Source organism: Diabrotica virgifera, chromosome 1 (genome assembly GCF_917563875.1).
Source record: "Diabrotica virgifera virgifera chromosome 1, PGI_DIABVI_V3a".
In the NCBI taxonomy this organism is placed as follows: Eukaryota; Metazoa; Arthropoda; class Insecta; order Coleoptera; family Chrysomelidae; genus Diabrotica; species Diabrotica virgifera.
This window is the reverse complement of record NC_065443.1, coordinates 224,465,410-224,482,368: the sequence shown is the minus strand read 5'-3', so window position 1 is coordinate 224,482,368 and position 16,959 is coordinate 224,465,410. Positions and strand designations below refer to the sequence as shown.

At 32.4% G+C, this 16,959-nt stretch overlaps 1 protein-coding gene and 1 long non-coding RNA gene across 2 annotated transcripts in view; both read right to left on the bottom strand.

Annotated features, from left to right (window-relative positions):
- LOC126892888 (protein O-mannosyl-transferase TMTC1-like) overlaps positions 1–16,959 on the bottom strand; it is a 603,242-nt gene that overhangs the window by 338,771 nt on the left and 247,512 nt on the right. Inside the window, exon 3 of the mRNA XM_050662709.1 lies at positions 9,218–9,355. Within this exon, the coding sequence (XP_050518666.1) occupies positions 9,218–9,355 (138 nt within the window). The remainder of the gene's footprint in view (positions 1–9,217; positions 9,356–16,959) is intronic.
- On the bottom strand, positions 5,442–6,520 carry LOC126882551 (uncharacterized). Its single transcript, XR_007697361.1, has 2 exons — positions 6,266–6,520; positions 5,442–5,795 (listed from the first exon to the last, which is right to left on the bottom strand). It is a non-coding gene; the product is annotated as an uncharacterized LOC126882551 (long non-coding RNA).

The following is a 16,959-nucleotide window of genomic DNA, read 5'->3' as shown; positions in this document are numbered from 1 at the left end:
GCGCCACAAAAAAAATAATAAAAACCGCGATTTTTACCCCTTATAACTACCCTCGTCCGCCACTCTGGTTTCCGCCTCTGGGGATATTACTTAGTTATGTAATGGTCTACTAATTCCCAAATTTTGGTGCACTATCTCAATCACGAACGTCGCAAAAAACCCCTTACATTTTTTTATATTCACCCCTGCCCCACCCCTTTGTCGGCCACGCAGCGTTCCACTCCTGGAGATTTTACTTAGTTATGTCATGACCTACTTATTCCCAAATTTTGGCGCGCTATCTCGATCATGAGCGTCACAAAAAAAAATAATAAAAAACGGAACTTTGACCCCTTATAACTACCGTCCTTCCCGACTCTGGTTTCCGGCTCTGGGGATTTTAATTATTTATGTCATGGTCTATTTATACCCAAATTTTGGTGCACTATCTCAATCACGAACGTCGTAAAAGACCCCTTATATTTTTTATATTCACCCCTACCCCCCCCCTTTGTCGGCCACGCAGCGTTCCGCCCCTAGAGGTTTTACTTAGTTACGTCATGACCTACTTATTCTCAAATTTTGGTGCACTATCTCGATCATGAGCGTCATAAAAAAAATAATAAAATCCGCGACTTTGACCCCTTATAACTACCCTCGGCCCCAACTCTGGTTTCCGGCCGTTGGTGAAAGTCATGTACACAACTAATTCAACATATCCACGTATAGTTTTTCCATATTACTTGTCACGCACAAAATCCGCTCCCAGCTCTTAGACTACTATGTATTATTCATTAAACTGAAGCATGCATTATAATGAAACAACGTTGGTACAAAACAAAGTGTATCGTTATTATTCAACACATGACACAAATTGACCTGTTTTCAGGCCAATACTTGGGGTAAATATTCAAAGAGAAAAGCAGATTGCCTTTAACAAAAGTACAAAAGAACAAAAAAATACTATAAGCCTTTCATTAGTGACTTTCAAAGACACCATATGCTTCAACGGAACCCAACATCTACTTCTATTACTATTGTATTAGACGATTTATTACTCCTGGCTGAAGGAGCCAGAAATATACCTACATTTGCTAGGTCCTTTTTCTTCGAAACCATTTTTGTCAATGTAATGGTAACATAAAATTTAAATGGTCAATACCTTTCACACAGAGAGAAATTTTTGAAATTTTAGTATGACAAGGAGTATACTAACCGAAAAAAGTCAATGTCTAAAAACAGAGATTCCTCATTAATAAGCGAATTAAAAGTGGGACGAGAGGAACGAACCGCTTTGATTGAAAAACTTGTTAAAAAGTCGGAAACATCATCGAAATTGGCTCAAAAATCAGGTGATCCGTCAAAATACACATGTTTTTTTTTAAGTGGTGCTTCTACAGTATCGAAATTTGCTACGATTGAAAGGGCAAGAATAAAAGCTGAAGTGATGAATATTGTTTCGCGATATGAAATAAAGCTGGCTGCAAATGAACTAGGTACATGAATTGGTTCCTATTACAACAAATAATTATTCTTGTAGCGAAAATTCTTTGGAAACCAATATAGGATCTCAGAGAGTGCATTCATTTTTATTTTCGCCAGAAACAATTAATAGCAATGTACAAAGTAAGATATATTTATGATATACTTTACATTTTTAAGAATTTTCTTTTTCGTAATTAACTGTATTTTTCTTTTTTCTCTACAGAAAAAAACCTTACTTCAAACTTATGCTTAACTTTTCTTCTGCAGAAATCGGATGTTGTCTTCTGTTGTAGGGTTTTTTAGTAATATCATATTATACATTTTAATACAGTTTCAAATAAATCTAGGAAAGTTTAAATATTCTCGAATTTTTTCCTCGTTCTGAAACAATCTTCTTTTGACTCTTATTTTAAATGCATACCTTCTGTATTACTACATGAAAAAATTTTGTTTACATTTGTATTTATTTTATTTAAATTTAATATTATCAACTCTTCTTCCTCGTCCTCTTCTAGGAGTAATAAAAGTATTGCCTAGATTTTGTCAGAATTCATTTTTCTACGTACACCCTCCGTGAGAACAAACGTCAAAACTATTTTGAGAGCGACAGAATATGATAAAAAACCGACTCACTCAAATCTGCCGTGCGTCGAGTACAACAGATTCTGCTGTACGCATTACTTTAGGTTACAATGTTACATTTACATTGCCCTTTAAATTGCACTACTTAATTCAAATCGACAGAAATATTAATTATATTGATACCATCGAAAGAATGTATCAATACCAACATATTCTTCTTCTTCTTCTTGATGTGCCTATCCATGGCTAATTTTGGCGATCATCATGGCAATTTTCATCTTATTTGCCGTAGCGCGATAAAAATTTGCACAAATGTTGTGTTGAAACATGTTCTGAGTTTGTTCAACCAGGATGTTCTTTTCTTCCTGGATACCGTTTTTCAAATACTTTTCCTTGCAGGATGGCTTGTAGAAGCGCATATCTGGATTCATTTTCCATAATGTGTCGATGTGTAGAAGTACTGTAACTTTTGAGATTTGATGATGGTCAGTACCTCTCGAGATTTGATACCAAAATAATCAATCGATATATAAACGGCATTGGGATCATACCCAACCAAAATCGAAAATATAAATTAGTTTCGGTTTCGGTTTCAATCAGCTTAAAATTTCTCCATCGCGCGCTCGGAGGAAAAAAATTTCCCCATCTTTTCTCTGAATGTACTATTTTTTCCAGAGGTAGTATCTTATCCGGTTTTTGCCGGTTATTACTGTAAAAAGAAAAAACCGGTTATAACTAAGACAAAAAACGACAGTAAAAACCAACTATTTCAGAGTAAAATAACCGGTTTTCGGTTATAACCGGTAGGTTTTTCCCATCCCTAGATTAGAGGGATAAACCTAAAAATCTATGTTAGACAGCAGCTGTGGATCAGATATTTTAATAGATTTGGCATATTGGTCTTCAGTGACCAAAAAAACCTCCCGAATAACAAAATCTTGCCCTTAGTACAGTTTTATGAGATGTTTTGTGCACTTTTAGATGCATTTTTTGCGCTTTAACTGTGCATTTTCACCCATTTTTCTATAGTAGACTCCTTTTCTGACATCATTCTGAAGACAAAAAGTTGCAAGTCTCTAGGTGGTGTATTAAAAAATCGATTTGTTTTGTGCTAAATGGCCTGGTCTATTAGTTTGTTCATAGAAGGATACCGGACCCCTATTCCTTTTTTGATATTCTCCCTGGAATTTCTTAGCCGCAGAGCCTAATGGAGTTTTAGGGTTATATATTTTTCTGGAGTCGGTTACGCAATGAGTTTGTGCCGAAAATAAACAGATTGAAGCAGCTGAGAGAGCATGAAATCGATGATTAAATAAAATTGTTTGTGAAGTGTTTTAAAATAAAGATACCGGATATAATGGACAACGAACTGTATACATACATAGATAGGTTATAAATTAATTATCATGATTTGCAAATAGACAAGGTGTAAACTCCCGTGAAAGCTGTAGTTTATTTCCATTGAAAATAATTTTATCGATATCATTGAAATAGTATCACGTCATAGAATCAGCCCGGGACCTGACATATATTAAAACATTAATTTTATATGGTTTAGAACTTTTAACACTAAAATACTACCTTTCAAAATTTGAGCTTAATGGAACCATTAATTTATAAATTATATTTGATAGAGTTACATTACGATCGAATGTTTCAAAACAATAAAAAAGCCGAATTTTTGTAATCAATAAAGCATTGTTTTATGTCAAAAATAGTGTTCAGATATGGCAACGTCTCAGTGCTTGACTTGAAATAATGATAATTAGTATTATTAAAGAAAATCTGTCAATTAACAATAACAGCGCCCCGACAATTTAGACTACTTTTTTGCAATTTTTTCTACCCAAGAAATATAATATTTTTTGCCAAAGTGTGACAATGAATAATCATGACTCTGCAACATTATTTTGTTTGTTTATTACATTGGAATTGTATATTGTGTACCTAGTAGGAAAAGCTTAATATTCCCGGACGATGTAAAGATTGCCGTCGAAGCGCAAGCCGGGACAAGGTAGTACAGAGTCCGGGAATGTGGCTTTTCCTACAAGGTATACATATTTTTTTCCCGAAAATCGAATATTTAATAGTTATTTATGATATATGTGTTTAAAGTACAATTTTACGGCACGCATGTGAAGGTCTGCAATTCACATGAGTGCCTTAAAAATGTACTTTTTAACACGTATATCATACAATATTTTTTCTACAAACGTCTTATATATCAACAAGTATAATTTATTCATTTTCAATTACAGGAAAATATCTACAAAAACTTATACTTGAACTTGATTGACTGATATTCCATTTTTATATTTTTCTTGACATTACATCAAAACTGCCTATACTATCAATACGTAAATCATAACAACTATAGAATAACATCTTACTTTTTTTGTTGTATATTCTAACAAATTTTAATAGTTCTTTTCTGCAAACGTGTTAAAAATGCAATAACACTGTTTAAATTAAATTTAAAAAAACCTTTTAAACCGCCTTTCTCAAATTTCGTTGAAAGTTGTAATGTTAATAAATGAAATATAAATATTTTGACGTTTCACAATTTGACAATTTGTAACAAAAACGAGGTTTTGTTGTGGCAGAATAGATATAGCTTTAAAGGATAATTACTTATTTATGGAAGTTTCCTCAAAATAGGCTAGCTGGAAATTGAAGAGACTAAACAGTAGGGCTCAGGGAAGGATCAGGCCGTATTTGCACGTCCTAGTAAGATGGTACCTAATGAAATACTGGAATGATAAAGAAAATAAATGAATATAAGGAGTAATGAAAAGAAAGGGAACTACTGACCAAGAAGATATTCAGAAGTAGTGTTGAGCGCCAGGGAAGGATTTTATAAATTCTTCTCCACGTGACCTATATTGCTGTACCTAACTGATACTATTAAAATGGTAGGATAATAAAACATATAAGTATGTACAACCACATTTAGTAAAAAAACCTATATACCCTATATACAATTTTTTCACTAGCTAATTATCCGATGTACTAGGCTAGTACACTGCTGTCGATAATGCAGGTTTTACAGTAGAAAAAAAAATATGTAATGAATTTAGTATGAATAGGTATTTACCTTAACAACGTATTATTAATGAGGGTTACAATATTGGTTGACAATACCGTATCTAATCGGAAGTGACAACATCCGACAACTGGAATAACTATTATTAAATAGGATATGACCTAGATACTGTGCACATTATCTTACATATGGTTTATAAATCCCAGGCTATTTTAAATAAATTAAATAAGGGTGAAATATAATAAAAATTCTTGAAAAATATTGAATATTATGTTAATTATGGTTAAGAAAAAACAATGAGGGTATATTATTATTAGAGTGATTTGAAAGTTATTGATACGAAGAGAAAAAAAATAGTAAAATTGGAAGTTATTATTAAAACAAATTGACATGCAAATTTAGTTATATAAAAACCTGTCCCTACAAAAAGTAGGCGGATTGCTTCTTCCAACCTTCGGTGAAGATGATGAGGGGAGAGCCAAATAAGGTATCCTCTGGTTCCCAACCCTAGGGAGGTACTCCACACCAACAGGAAGGTACGGCAAGCAGGTAGCTGCCCAGTATCGGAAAACTCAACTTTTATTCCACAAAAACCAAACAAAACATCCACATTCCACCAAAATATCCCCAAAATGATTATGTATTCCAAAAAAACAAATTAAAGTATGATTGACTTAATTTTCCATCTTCTTATTTTCTTCCGTGGCTAAAAGCATAAGAATCTCCTATTAGCTGGTGTTCCTTAAGTACACAAAAAACAGGGCATATAAGAAAGGTATAAAAACCTTATAAAAATTTCTAGAAAAAGTTACCGAAAAAAGAGGAGCTATTGACATTTATAAGTAAGTGTCATTAACCTTGAACAAAAATGGAAATGTAAAGAAATGGAAGGACATATGAACCAAGAAGATATGTATATATTGCAATAAGGGATTACTTTATAGACGTAGATACTAAAAGGAAATGAAAAGTGTCATTACTTCAGAAACTATTTTGAACTGGAAATTTAATTTTAAAGAATTTTTCTTGTAGAAACATGAATTTGATAGTGAGATTGACTCGTTAAGACCTGATGTTTTATATTCATAGAATAACAATTAAAATATTACTATAAGTATTGTATTGAGAATGAGAACCATGTTTTTTTTTTACAAGAATACTTAATAGCCGACTTACCCACTGTTTTCCAAAAGGAAACTTGGAAATAAAACTCTTCCTCTCACCGCACAAATCCAAAACAAAAAATAGCTCCTTCCAAAATAAACCAATCTTATAATAAATGAATATTTTAACTAAATATTGTATTCTTTAAACAGTGACCACGGAAAAATTTACTTGTTCATCCAACCAGATTGAAAATTGAAGTGACAATCCTCTCCGATGGGCGATATGACATGCCCCTCCGTCGGAAGCCGTACAGCCACAAGCTAAGACCAGGGCCCGGATTACGTACACTCGATACGCATCGTATCCGCCATGTTTTCCCATAAGGCGCTACAGTAAAACATGGCGGATACGATGCGTATCGAGTGTACGTAATCCGGGCCCAGGGCCCGGATTACGTACACTCGATACGCATCGTATCCGCCATGTTTTCCCATAGCGCCTTACTGGAAAACATGGCGGATACGATTCGTATCGAGTGTTCGTAATCCCTATGCAGAATTCCCCAAGCGTAGTACCAACCTTGTATTATATTTGGTCACAAATCTAGGTAACCCGTTCTAAGCACGAACGCATAACTGGTTGCATACTTATTAGGTGGCTTATAGGAATAAATATAATAATATCGTAACGATGGCACTCATCGTTACAAATTCACTTTTAACTGCAGTGCCTTAAAATTTTTAGAGCACTAGTGCTTTAAAGTAGTATTTTTTAGTCCATGTGGTGAGAACGCTCCCGTCTGAAAAAAAATTCTGATTCGGTTTATTTGTGGATTCCTATTCAAAAATGTCGCCTTTAAACAAATCTGAACGGTGCCTGGCGGAATTTTTGGGAGAAATTGTTTAAACAATTTTTTTAAACAAATACAAAAGATCATGTATTTTTGCTCTGACACATATATTTTTAGATTTTTTGGGTCAGTCTAAACAAGAAAGGTATCTTGTAATTTCTCTCAGAAATTGACAGTTTTGGAGTTATAGGCGATTTAAAATCTGAAAAATGCGAAAATACGCATTTTCGAGGCTGAAAAACTCATATTTAAATTAGTATTTTTGAGATTGCCAGATACTTAGATTGAAGACTGAAGATTCGGCTTCAAGATTCTGAAAAGTGATCGCGTCTGACTCTAATTTATACCGTTGTTGTTTAATTGTTAATTATGCGTGTTTATCCGATTTTTTTGCCGGTGCTCGCTCCATTTAAAAAATCTCCTATTTTTCTCCGAAAAATATTTTTTCTAGATTATTTGTGATATTCTGAATAAAATAAGTTTCTTGCCATTTTCCCAAGTTAATAGTTTTTAAGTTATTTTATTTAAATCCGATTTAAAATCCGAAAAATGACAAAAAACGCATTTTCGGATTTTAAATCGCTTATAACTTTAAAACTATTAACTTTTGAGAAAAATGCCAAGAAACTTATTTTATTTAGAATGTCCCAAAGAATCTATAAAAAATATTTTTGGGAGGAAAATAGGAGATTTTTGAAACGGAGCGCGCCGCACCGGCAAAAAAATCGGATAAACACGCATATTTAACAATTAAAAAACAACGGTATAAATTAAAGTTAGACGCGATCACTCTTCCGAATCTTGAAGGTGAATATTTAGTCTTCAATTTAAGTATCTGGTAACCTCAAAAATACTAATTTGAATATGAGTTTTAAGCCTCGAAAATGCGTATTTTCGCATTTTTCAGATTTTAAATCGCCTATAACTCGAAAACTATCAATTTCTGAGAAAATTTATAAGATACCTTTCTTGTTCAGAATGACCCATAAAATTGAAAAATATATGCGCCGGAGCAAAAAAACGTGATCTGTTGTATTTGTTTAAAAAAATTTTTAAAACAATTTCTGCCCAAAAATTCCGCCCGGCACCCTTCAGATTTGTTTAAAGGGGACATTTTTGAATAGGAATCCACAAAGAAACCGAATCAGAAATTTTTCCAGACGGGAGCGGTCTCACCGCATGGACTATTTAACGCTCCTATGGAGTGCTAAAAATTGCATTTTTAACACGGTTGTAGAAAACTTATTTTAAAATAAACGTGTTAAAATTTTCAAATAGACATATTATTATTTTGACTCATATATTCGTGATGCCACCAAATACAGGCTTTGTAACTATAGAAACAAAAATATTCAATTGTCAAATTTGACGCATTTGCCTATTTTTAGAAGTATTCTGAATCTGCTGTAACGAAATAATAAATTGTACAACAAGTGAGAAAAAGACATATTTCTCACGAGCGCCGAAGTTGGTCGGCCGCAAATCAAGCGAGGGAGAAATGTCATTTTCTTATGTGTTTTACACTGTACTATTTCTATGGGTGCAGTTTTGTCAAGAGTTTAAATTTCAAAATTAAATAACTTAGGTGCTTTTAGGTATATTATTTGCATAAATTGAAATAAAATACATATACATGTAGGTATTTAATATTCTTAGAATTAATATACGTTATTTATTTAAAATTCTAATTAACAGTTATTTTTGAACAGTATTGAAAATTATTTACTGGTAAGTTTTGCTTCAACACATTTTGTTTGACAACATTAATTGTGTTTGTATTGTGCATGTTACCATGGAAACGGCGATCATATGTAGGAAAACCGATGGAGAACCCGTGAGGAAAAATATTTCTCACTGCAATGGCCGACTTTTCTCACTACGTGGGAAATTGTTCGTTTTGAATATATGTAAGTAGTAAGAAAGTTTGCACATTGTATAGCATCCATAGAAAAACATATTTCCTTGCAGTAAGGAAATAACAGTTAGTTTTCTATTCCACGCAACGGCTAATTATAAGTAAATATCGAACTTTTCTTTCAAAAATGTTTTTAAAAATGTCTAAATTCCTGACCTATTTTCGGAAAAATAATTTACCATCATTAGTGAATTTGCGGTATTGATGACTTTTGCAAATAATTATCTTTTCAAAGATTTCTATTTATTTAACTTACCTTTTTATATAGTGCCAATGGAGGAAAAAGTCGTAGGCCAAGTTTATGATAAATACAGTTACCCCAGTTTCTTTCGCTAGCATACTGAGGCCGCCAAGGACAATACTGACCCATACGTGGCATATCCCATCGGCTCGGCTAAAAAAAAATAATACCACAGTTTATTAAAAGATAATAGTAATAAAAATAATAAACTTTATAAATCATCAAAAATATAATCGATAGTTTGTGACGATCTTGAACTGAAAATTAATTACAAACTCAACAGGTAAGCGAATAAGTTCTCAGTGTGTATTTATAAGAGAGTGTGTAACTAAGAGTGTGTATCTATTAGTCCAGGAAACGAAGCTGTTCATCTCGCAATTTTTACAGAATGGATCGATTTGCTTGAAAATTTGAGAGTTGGTAGTGGATAGTCCAAGGATTAAAATCTATGTGATGCCGAAAGGCGCTTTTACCATGTGGGTGATTGCCACCTCATCTCGTGGGTGGAAATTTTTTATTATGTTTTGACCGTAAAAGTTGATAAAATCGTTAATTCTATGCAATAAATTTTCTATACATTTTTTTTTTGATAAAATTAATAGTTTTCGATTTATTCGCTATCAAAAGTGTTATTTTTACATCGAAAAAATCAATGTTTTCTTAATTCAATCATTTACGATTCACTCAATTTTTACCGTACAAAAATTTTTTCAAACCACGTTCTTGGGAATTAAATAACCTACAATTTCATTTTTAAATATTTTTTCGTATCTCTGATGATAATCTGTCTATTCTGAAGAAAATAGCATTATTTACCAAATTACCAAAAGTCGTTATTCGCTTTGAACTCCAGTTTTTTTAAATACTAATCACTCTAAGCCAATCAAACTTCTAGAATCTATTAATAATACATAAATAAAGAAGAATAAATAAGGCCAATGACTAAAAACAACGCTAACTTACATTAATATGCTTCCAATTAGATTTATTTTTTTTTTCAAAAAATACATTGATTTCTTTACCGTAACTTTTTTAGAATTTTATACGTTTTTACAATATCTAAGTATAAGGCTATTAATATTATATCCTTTTAAATTCATCAGCCCCAAAAAGAGGCGACTTTGAAAGGGTTGGTAAAGGTGGTTTTTCATGTTATTACAAGATTTAATTGTCAATAGTTCGCTCAATTTTTTTTTGTAGAAAACATTTTTGTAAACTATTTTATTGGGAATTAAATTAGATACAATTTCATATTTAAACATTTTTTCGTATCTTTGATGCTAATCTATCTATTCTGAAGAAAAAGCATTATTTATCAAACTACAAAAATTCGTTATTCACTTTTAACTCCATTTTTTTTTAAACTAATCATTTTAAGCCGGTCAAACTTCTTCGATGATAAGAGGGCTGTTTCCGATCACTTTTTCGATGAAAAAATGTGGTGGAACAATGCTTAAGACAGCAATGAAGAAAAAGGAAATATCATGGAAAAAATACATTCAAACTGAGCTGAAGGAAGATAAATAAGGATATAAAAGGCTGAGACGAGTAGCTAAAAACATCATAATAAAACCAAAATCAAAGACGTGAGGAGAGTTTGGAGAATAATTGCAGCAAAACTATGTAACAATTAATAATATAAGCTTCTGGATTGCAATCAGATAAATGAAGAAAGGAAAACATAAAGAAATAAATGCACTAAGGGATACAATAAACCAAATAAACACAAATTAATGTAGAACACGTAGCTAAAGTATGGAAAAGATACTACGAAAATAAATTTAGAAATGAAACAATAGATGATAGAAATTAGACATGTTAAGATTAAGAGAACGAAGAATTAGAGAAAATACGTAGAGACGAAATAATACAGAAAGTATCAAACATAAAATCAGGTAAGGCTCGAGGAGGTGATGACATAGATCCAGAAATAGTAAAATATATGGGAGAATAAAAGATAAACTGGCCATGGAAAATATAAAAACAGGCATTGAAAAAACAGCAATGCCCAAAAAACTATCACTAGTAATTGCACAAGAGCTCTAAAATTATATATTAATTTTAGAGATCGAGTGCAATTTGTTGCGATTATTTCATGAATAAAACTGTTCAAAACCAAAATTTTATTGTAATTTATTTATGTAAGTACAAATTAGTACAATTAAACAAAAAGTTTGTATAAATATTTGACGATTAAAAGTCATCACTTTTATAATTTTTAAAACATTAATTATTGTCATTAATGTCACTGAATATATTTTTTCGTAGCAACGAAGGGCATCTGACGTAATATACTTAACGACGGGCAATTATCAAAAATTATCGATTTAATTCAGATTTCTGTAGCTTTCTATTGGTCAGAATCTCCTATGAATGAAATAATCAAATAAATATGTGTTTTCTATTAAAATTTCGGGCCGCGAAATACATACTCTATTTACGGTATGCGGCAAAATAAACAGTCCTGAAATGCGTATGCCTCAAATTGGTATGTGTCATGTGCCGAAATATACTGAGTAGATTCCGAACGTCATTATAAATTATGTGAATGTCATATGTAAATGTCATGTTAATGTTAGGTGCTTAAAAATAGTTCTCAATTTTACAGATAAAATTTTTTTATTGTGGAGTACTATTTTTGGTCCTAACGAAGATATCACAAAAAACGGTACAAGCTTAAAATTTAAAATGGTTTCAGAAGGACGGGGCAACCTGTCACATGGTCAGGGAGTCTCTTCGAATACTGATCGATCATTTTGTCTGAATATCGCCACTCACCAGCCCTAATGCCACCCGATGCGTACATATGGGCAATGCTAAAGGGGGAAGACCGAACCAACGTTTCACATTACGGAGTTGCGTATTAGAATTAAAGATTTTTTCTTGTCAGAGGGCATTTTTAACATGTGTTTTATCAGGAACGTCGTTTTGAATAATGTTATCATGTATACTAGATATGTATATAATCATATACATTTCAATACTCATTTCAGTACTGTTTGTTTTGCTGCATACATTTGGGCTTTAGATGGAAAAAATATTTCGAGGAGCTGCTAAATGGCCGAGTGAGTACTGAAACAGTTATTTATGTATCAATGGCCTAAAATAGGCGTTTATGGACCGCGACGTGTAAGTAAGAGCCTGAGCCGAAAGGCGAGAGCTATTAACACGTAAGGTCCATAAACGATGTTTACGCCCGAAATACATACAAATTTTTATGCACGACTGTATTAATGGTCATTTATTAATAAAGATACAAAATTCCTTGCACGATCGTCTTCGTGATTATTTTATAATGCTTTTTTTTCTTTCCACATTTTGCGAGCAATTTATTATAAATACCGTTTTAAAAGTTGCATGAATTTTATAGCTCAATTTATTAAACCTCGTCCTTTATGACAATTCACCGAATCATTTGTATAGGTTAGTTAATTAAAAATGTCAAATTGAAAGAGATATGTGTAAGAAATAATAATATGAAGGAACAGTAATCTCTATAGCTATGTTCGCGTTACCCTAGCATCAAAGTAAATAAGTCAAGAATAGTAAGTCGCCATTATTTATCGTATTGAAAGTATCATAGCATATTTTTTAAGAAGTTCTTTTATATTGGAAACTAGTGAAGATGAAAATTTTCTGGAACACCATCGGAAATTTCTAAAGCAGCAGAAGATGCAAAATTAAGTTTACTACCCGCTAAATCTAAGAAAATATACGATATTTAAGGGCGATAAAGAAACCCACGGGCGCTAAAGTGGCACTTTAAGCCCGCCAAATGTATACATAATATGGACTTTACCGCCCGGTCGTGCAAATAAAATTATACTGTTATTCACAATCAAATAGTAGGAAAGGAAATGTCAAATCTCACAAAAGAAGAAATTGAAAAATATGAAAAATAGTGAGTAAATGGTAAAATAATAATAATGATGTTGTTTATTCGTAGCAGTTAATTGTAAATAATATAGATAAACTCAAAAACAAGTACAGGACGATGAAGAAATGGCCTCATATTGGAACAAATTTACTATAATGCTCATTCACAACAAATAAGATAGAATTGAATGAGAAAATTGTAGAGGAATATCCTTGTTAGGGGTAATTTACAATGTGCTCGTAATATTAATCATAAAACTACTAGAAAATTTTGTGGAGAAGCGTCAAGGAGAATACCAGGGAGGATTTCGGAAGGATCTTTTAGTATAGCTCTAAGATTGGACTTAAAGTGAATATAAATAAATTCAAGTATATGGAAGTTTCGAGAAAAAAAGAAAGAAAGAGCATGGGACACTTTGAGTTAGAAGTGGAGGATGGAACAGAGCTAGAATTTAAGAGGGCGAACGAATATATCGCACCCTCAGTGCAAGACTGCAGTAAGTCAAAATAAGTAAGTTTCGAGATAAAGAAAATTTTGTTTATTTTCGTGCTAATATCGGTGAAATAAGACACAAGTTTTAAGAAAAATTAACATTTAATTAGGATTTTGCAAGCTTTCCAGCCTATATTACATTAACCAGAAAGAGAAATTTAAATAAAATAATATTAATACAAAAAAATTAGGAATTTCAAAGTTACAACACTTTTGCACGGAAAAAATTGTTAATCACTACACATTTAGTATTAGAATTTCAAAGTTACAACAGTTTTGCACGGAGAAAATTGTAAAAAGTGTAGACACATTTACTTTTACAGTAAAACCTGTGTTACCGGCCACCTGCCAACATCGGCCACCTGTACTAACGGCCAGTTTAAAAATTCCCCAAACCAATTATGTATATCTGGAATACAAAAGCTGGCAATACCGGCCACCTTTCTATATCGGCCAATAATTCTTTAATTTTTAGTGGCAGTTGCTGACAGGTTTTACCGTAGTTGTTGTCCTCTTCTCGTACATCATCTTGTGCCAAAATATTTTTATAAAAACTATGGTGGGCTTCTGGTATCATACCCGAATGGCATAAGTATACCAAAAACCTTTCTTTTTGGCCATTTGAATTTTTGGCTGTTCTTTGGCAAGTTTTCTGAGAATAGATATTTTTGACCTCTCAGTATTGTCAATACACAAGTTTTAAGATAACTGTTTTTCCTTTCATGAGAGAAAATACCTTTTGGTCGTAAATAACTAGCCTTAATTTATGTGGTTTTAATCCAGTCTAACAAATAAATGGTCAAACGACATCGCACACATCTTACGGAAAATAAATATATCACAAAAAGAACATGAAATTTACATGAATAGATTGGTCTCGAAAATCTTTGTTTATTGTCTCAGCCGTTAATGGATTACGTAGACGAGCTGTATATTAAAATTAAACATCACAGATATAGATATTAAAATAACAAATATCTTACTTTTTTCATTGCTTTTTATTGCTTGTTATCGAATCCGTTGCAATGTTCCGTGCAAAAACGCAAAATAGTTAAACTGTTGTTGTTGTAATATTTAGCCCATTAAGCATTTGAAAGTTACTAAAGTTTTACAGGGGATAGATATGCATGTTTACAATCGAATTCCATGATTACTTCATTTTCATAAAATTTTGAGTTACTGCAGTCTTGCACTGAGGGTGCGATATGTATTTGAGTATACTTATCGATCAGTCATATAAGGAAGAAATAGAAATCCAGTTAAGACTGGCCAAGAGTAATATATGCGCTTGAGCTATGGGAAAAATAATTAAGGCTAAAGAAATATTGCGCAATACAAAAATAAGAGTCTTCGTCTTCTTGCAGTACCGTCTCCTATCAGAGGTTGGCTACCATCATAGCAATCTTAACTTTGTTGGCTGCAGCTCTGAACAACTGTATTTAACTGCACCCATACCACTTCCCTTAGCAGGAAATCCTCCTACGTCTCACATTGCTCTTTCTCGAGATTTTTCGTTGGATTATGAGTCTTTGCAGAGAGTACTTTTCTCCTCTCATTATGTGTCCTAGATATTCCAGTTTTTTTGTTTGTATGGTTTTTATGACTTCGCATTCCTTCCCCATCTTCAGCAAAACATCTTGATTTGTTACGCTCTCTGTCCATGGCATTTTACACATTCTCCTGTAGCACCACATCTCGAATGCCTCGATGTTTGAATGTAATAAGAGTATAAAAAGCACTAATTAGACCAACAATGCCATCCGGGGCCGAGACATAACCTATGAATAAAACGATACAGAATATGTATAGAAAGCCTGGAAAAGAAAGATACTACGCAAAATATTTGGCAAAAAAGCAGTTGAGAGAATGGAGAATACAAAAGAACGATGTAGTGTACCAACTGTATTCTAACCTGCCGATATCAAAAATAGTGTGAAAACGAAGACTAAAATGGCTCGGTCATCTAGAAAGGATGCAGGAGGGCAGACAAGTAGTCAATAATATATTGGTTACAGAGGAGAATTAAGAAGGAAATGAAGGAGATGCCGTAATGAACGTGTTAGTCAGTGGTAATTAGAGATTGGAAGCTGAGAGCTCAAAACAAGAAACGATGAAATTTTTCATTGAGCAATAAAACCAAAAGGCATATTACCGCTCTACTTACATGATAAAAATATGAAAACAATATTTTACCCTGTATATCTTTCAAGAGTTCTAAATTAAGACAAACTTTTCCCCCGTGCGGGTCTCCCGTTTCGCGTAAATCTCTTTCCATAGCACGTTCCTCGCCCCTATCTAAAAATGATTATCAAATATGTATTTTCTATTAAAGTTTCGGGCCGCGAAATGCTCTATTTATAAAAGTAGCAAACAAGATTTCCCATGAGAAGTGGCCCGCGTAGTTGGGCTTTGCTGTTACATGTAAACTACTGTCAGACGTCTGGAAAATCAGAAAAGGGTGCGAGGCCGAAAAGTGAGATGAATGCGTCGGATAAGCTTTTGAAAAATTTAATATAGCACAGCCATGAAAAGTTACCGTAATCTGTATATTTCATGGTGATATTTCACAGCGAGTTAGGAATATGTATATTATATAAAATAAAAACTAGGAAAAAAAAATAAGTATTAGTAATAAAATTCATTACCTGCTCCATTTAATGTTTCAGTTCATCCATGAATAACGTTTTTTTTTTTAACCAGCAAACCAGTTTTATTCCTACGCCTCTCCGACCTATTATTTGGTCTTTATAATTTCGATGTAGTATTTTGTATCAATGTTCACTGAATGTACTGTCCCATATAAGATATTTCCTGTGATTAAAAGTCTTTAGTAAGTCTCTATCTTTTTCTGAAGCAATTTCCTTGTGGCATTTTTATGATTAACTATTTAGATGGGAAATAAGCTACAATTAAATTGAAAAAATAATTTTATTAACGTTTCGAAGCCAAAATCGGGTTTTGTTGTCAAAATACAAAGTACTACTAAATTAAACAAAAATGTTGTTGCTAAGTAAGAAAAATCTTCTAATAATTTATTTAATCTGACTCATTTGTATTGGCAATTCAGACGTATATTATACATTTTAAAGTAGAAGACTTTAAAATGATATCGCCAATATTTATAAGTTGCATTCCTGGGACGACTTCACTAAGAGATAGTTCATTGGATTACATGAAATCAATTCCAACTCAAGAATGTTAAAATTATAATTACATATAATTTAGTTTATACATATATGTAAGAAATAAAATAGAAATGAAAGTCAATGGAATAATAACAGAACCCTTAGAAACAAACACAGGAATCAGTCAAGGAGATTCAATAAGCCCTCTATTATTTAACATAATATTGGATGCAATAATAAAACAAGTGAAGAAAAAAAGAGGG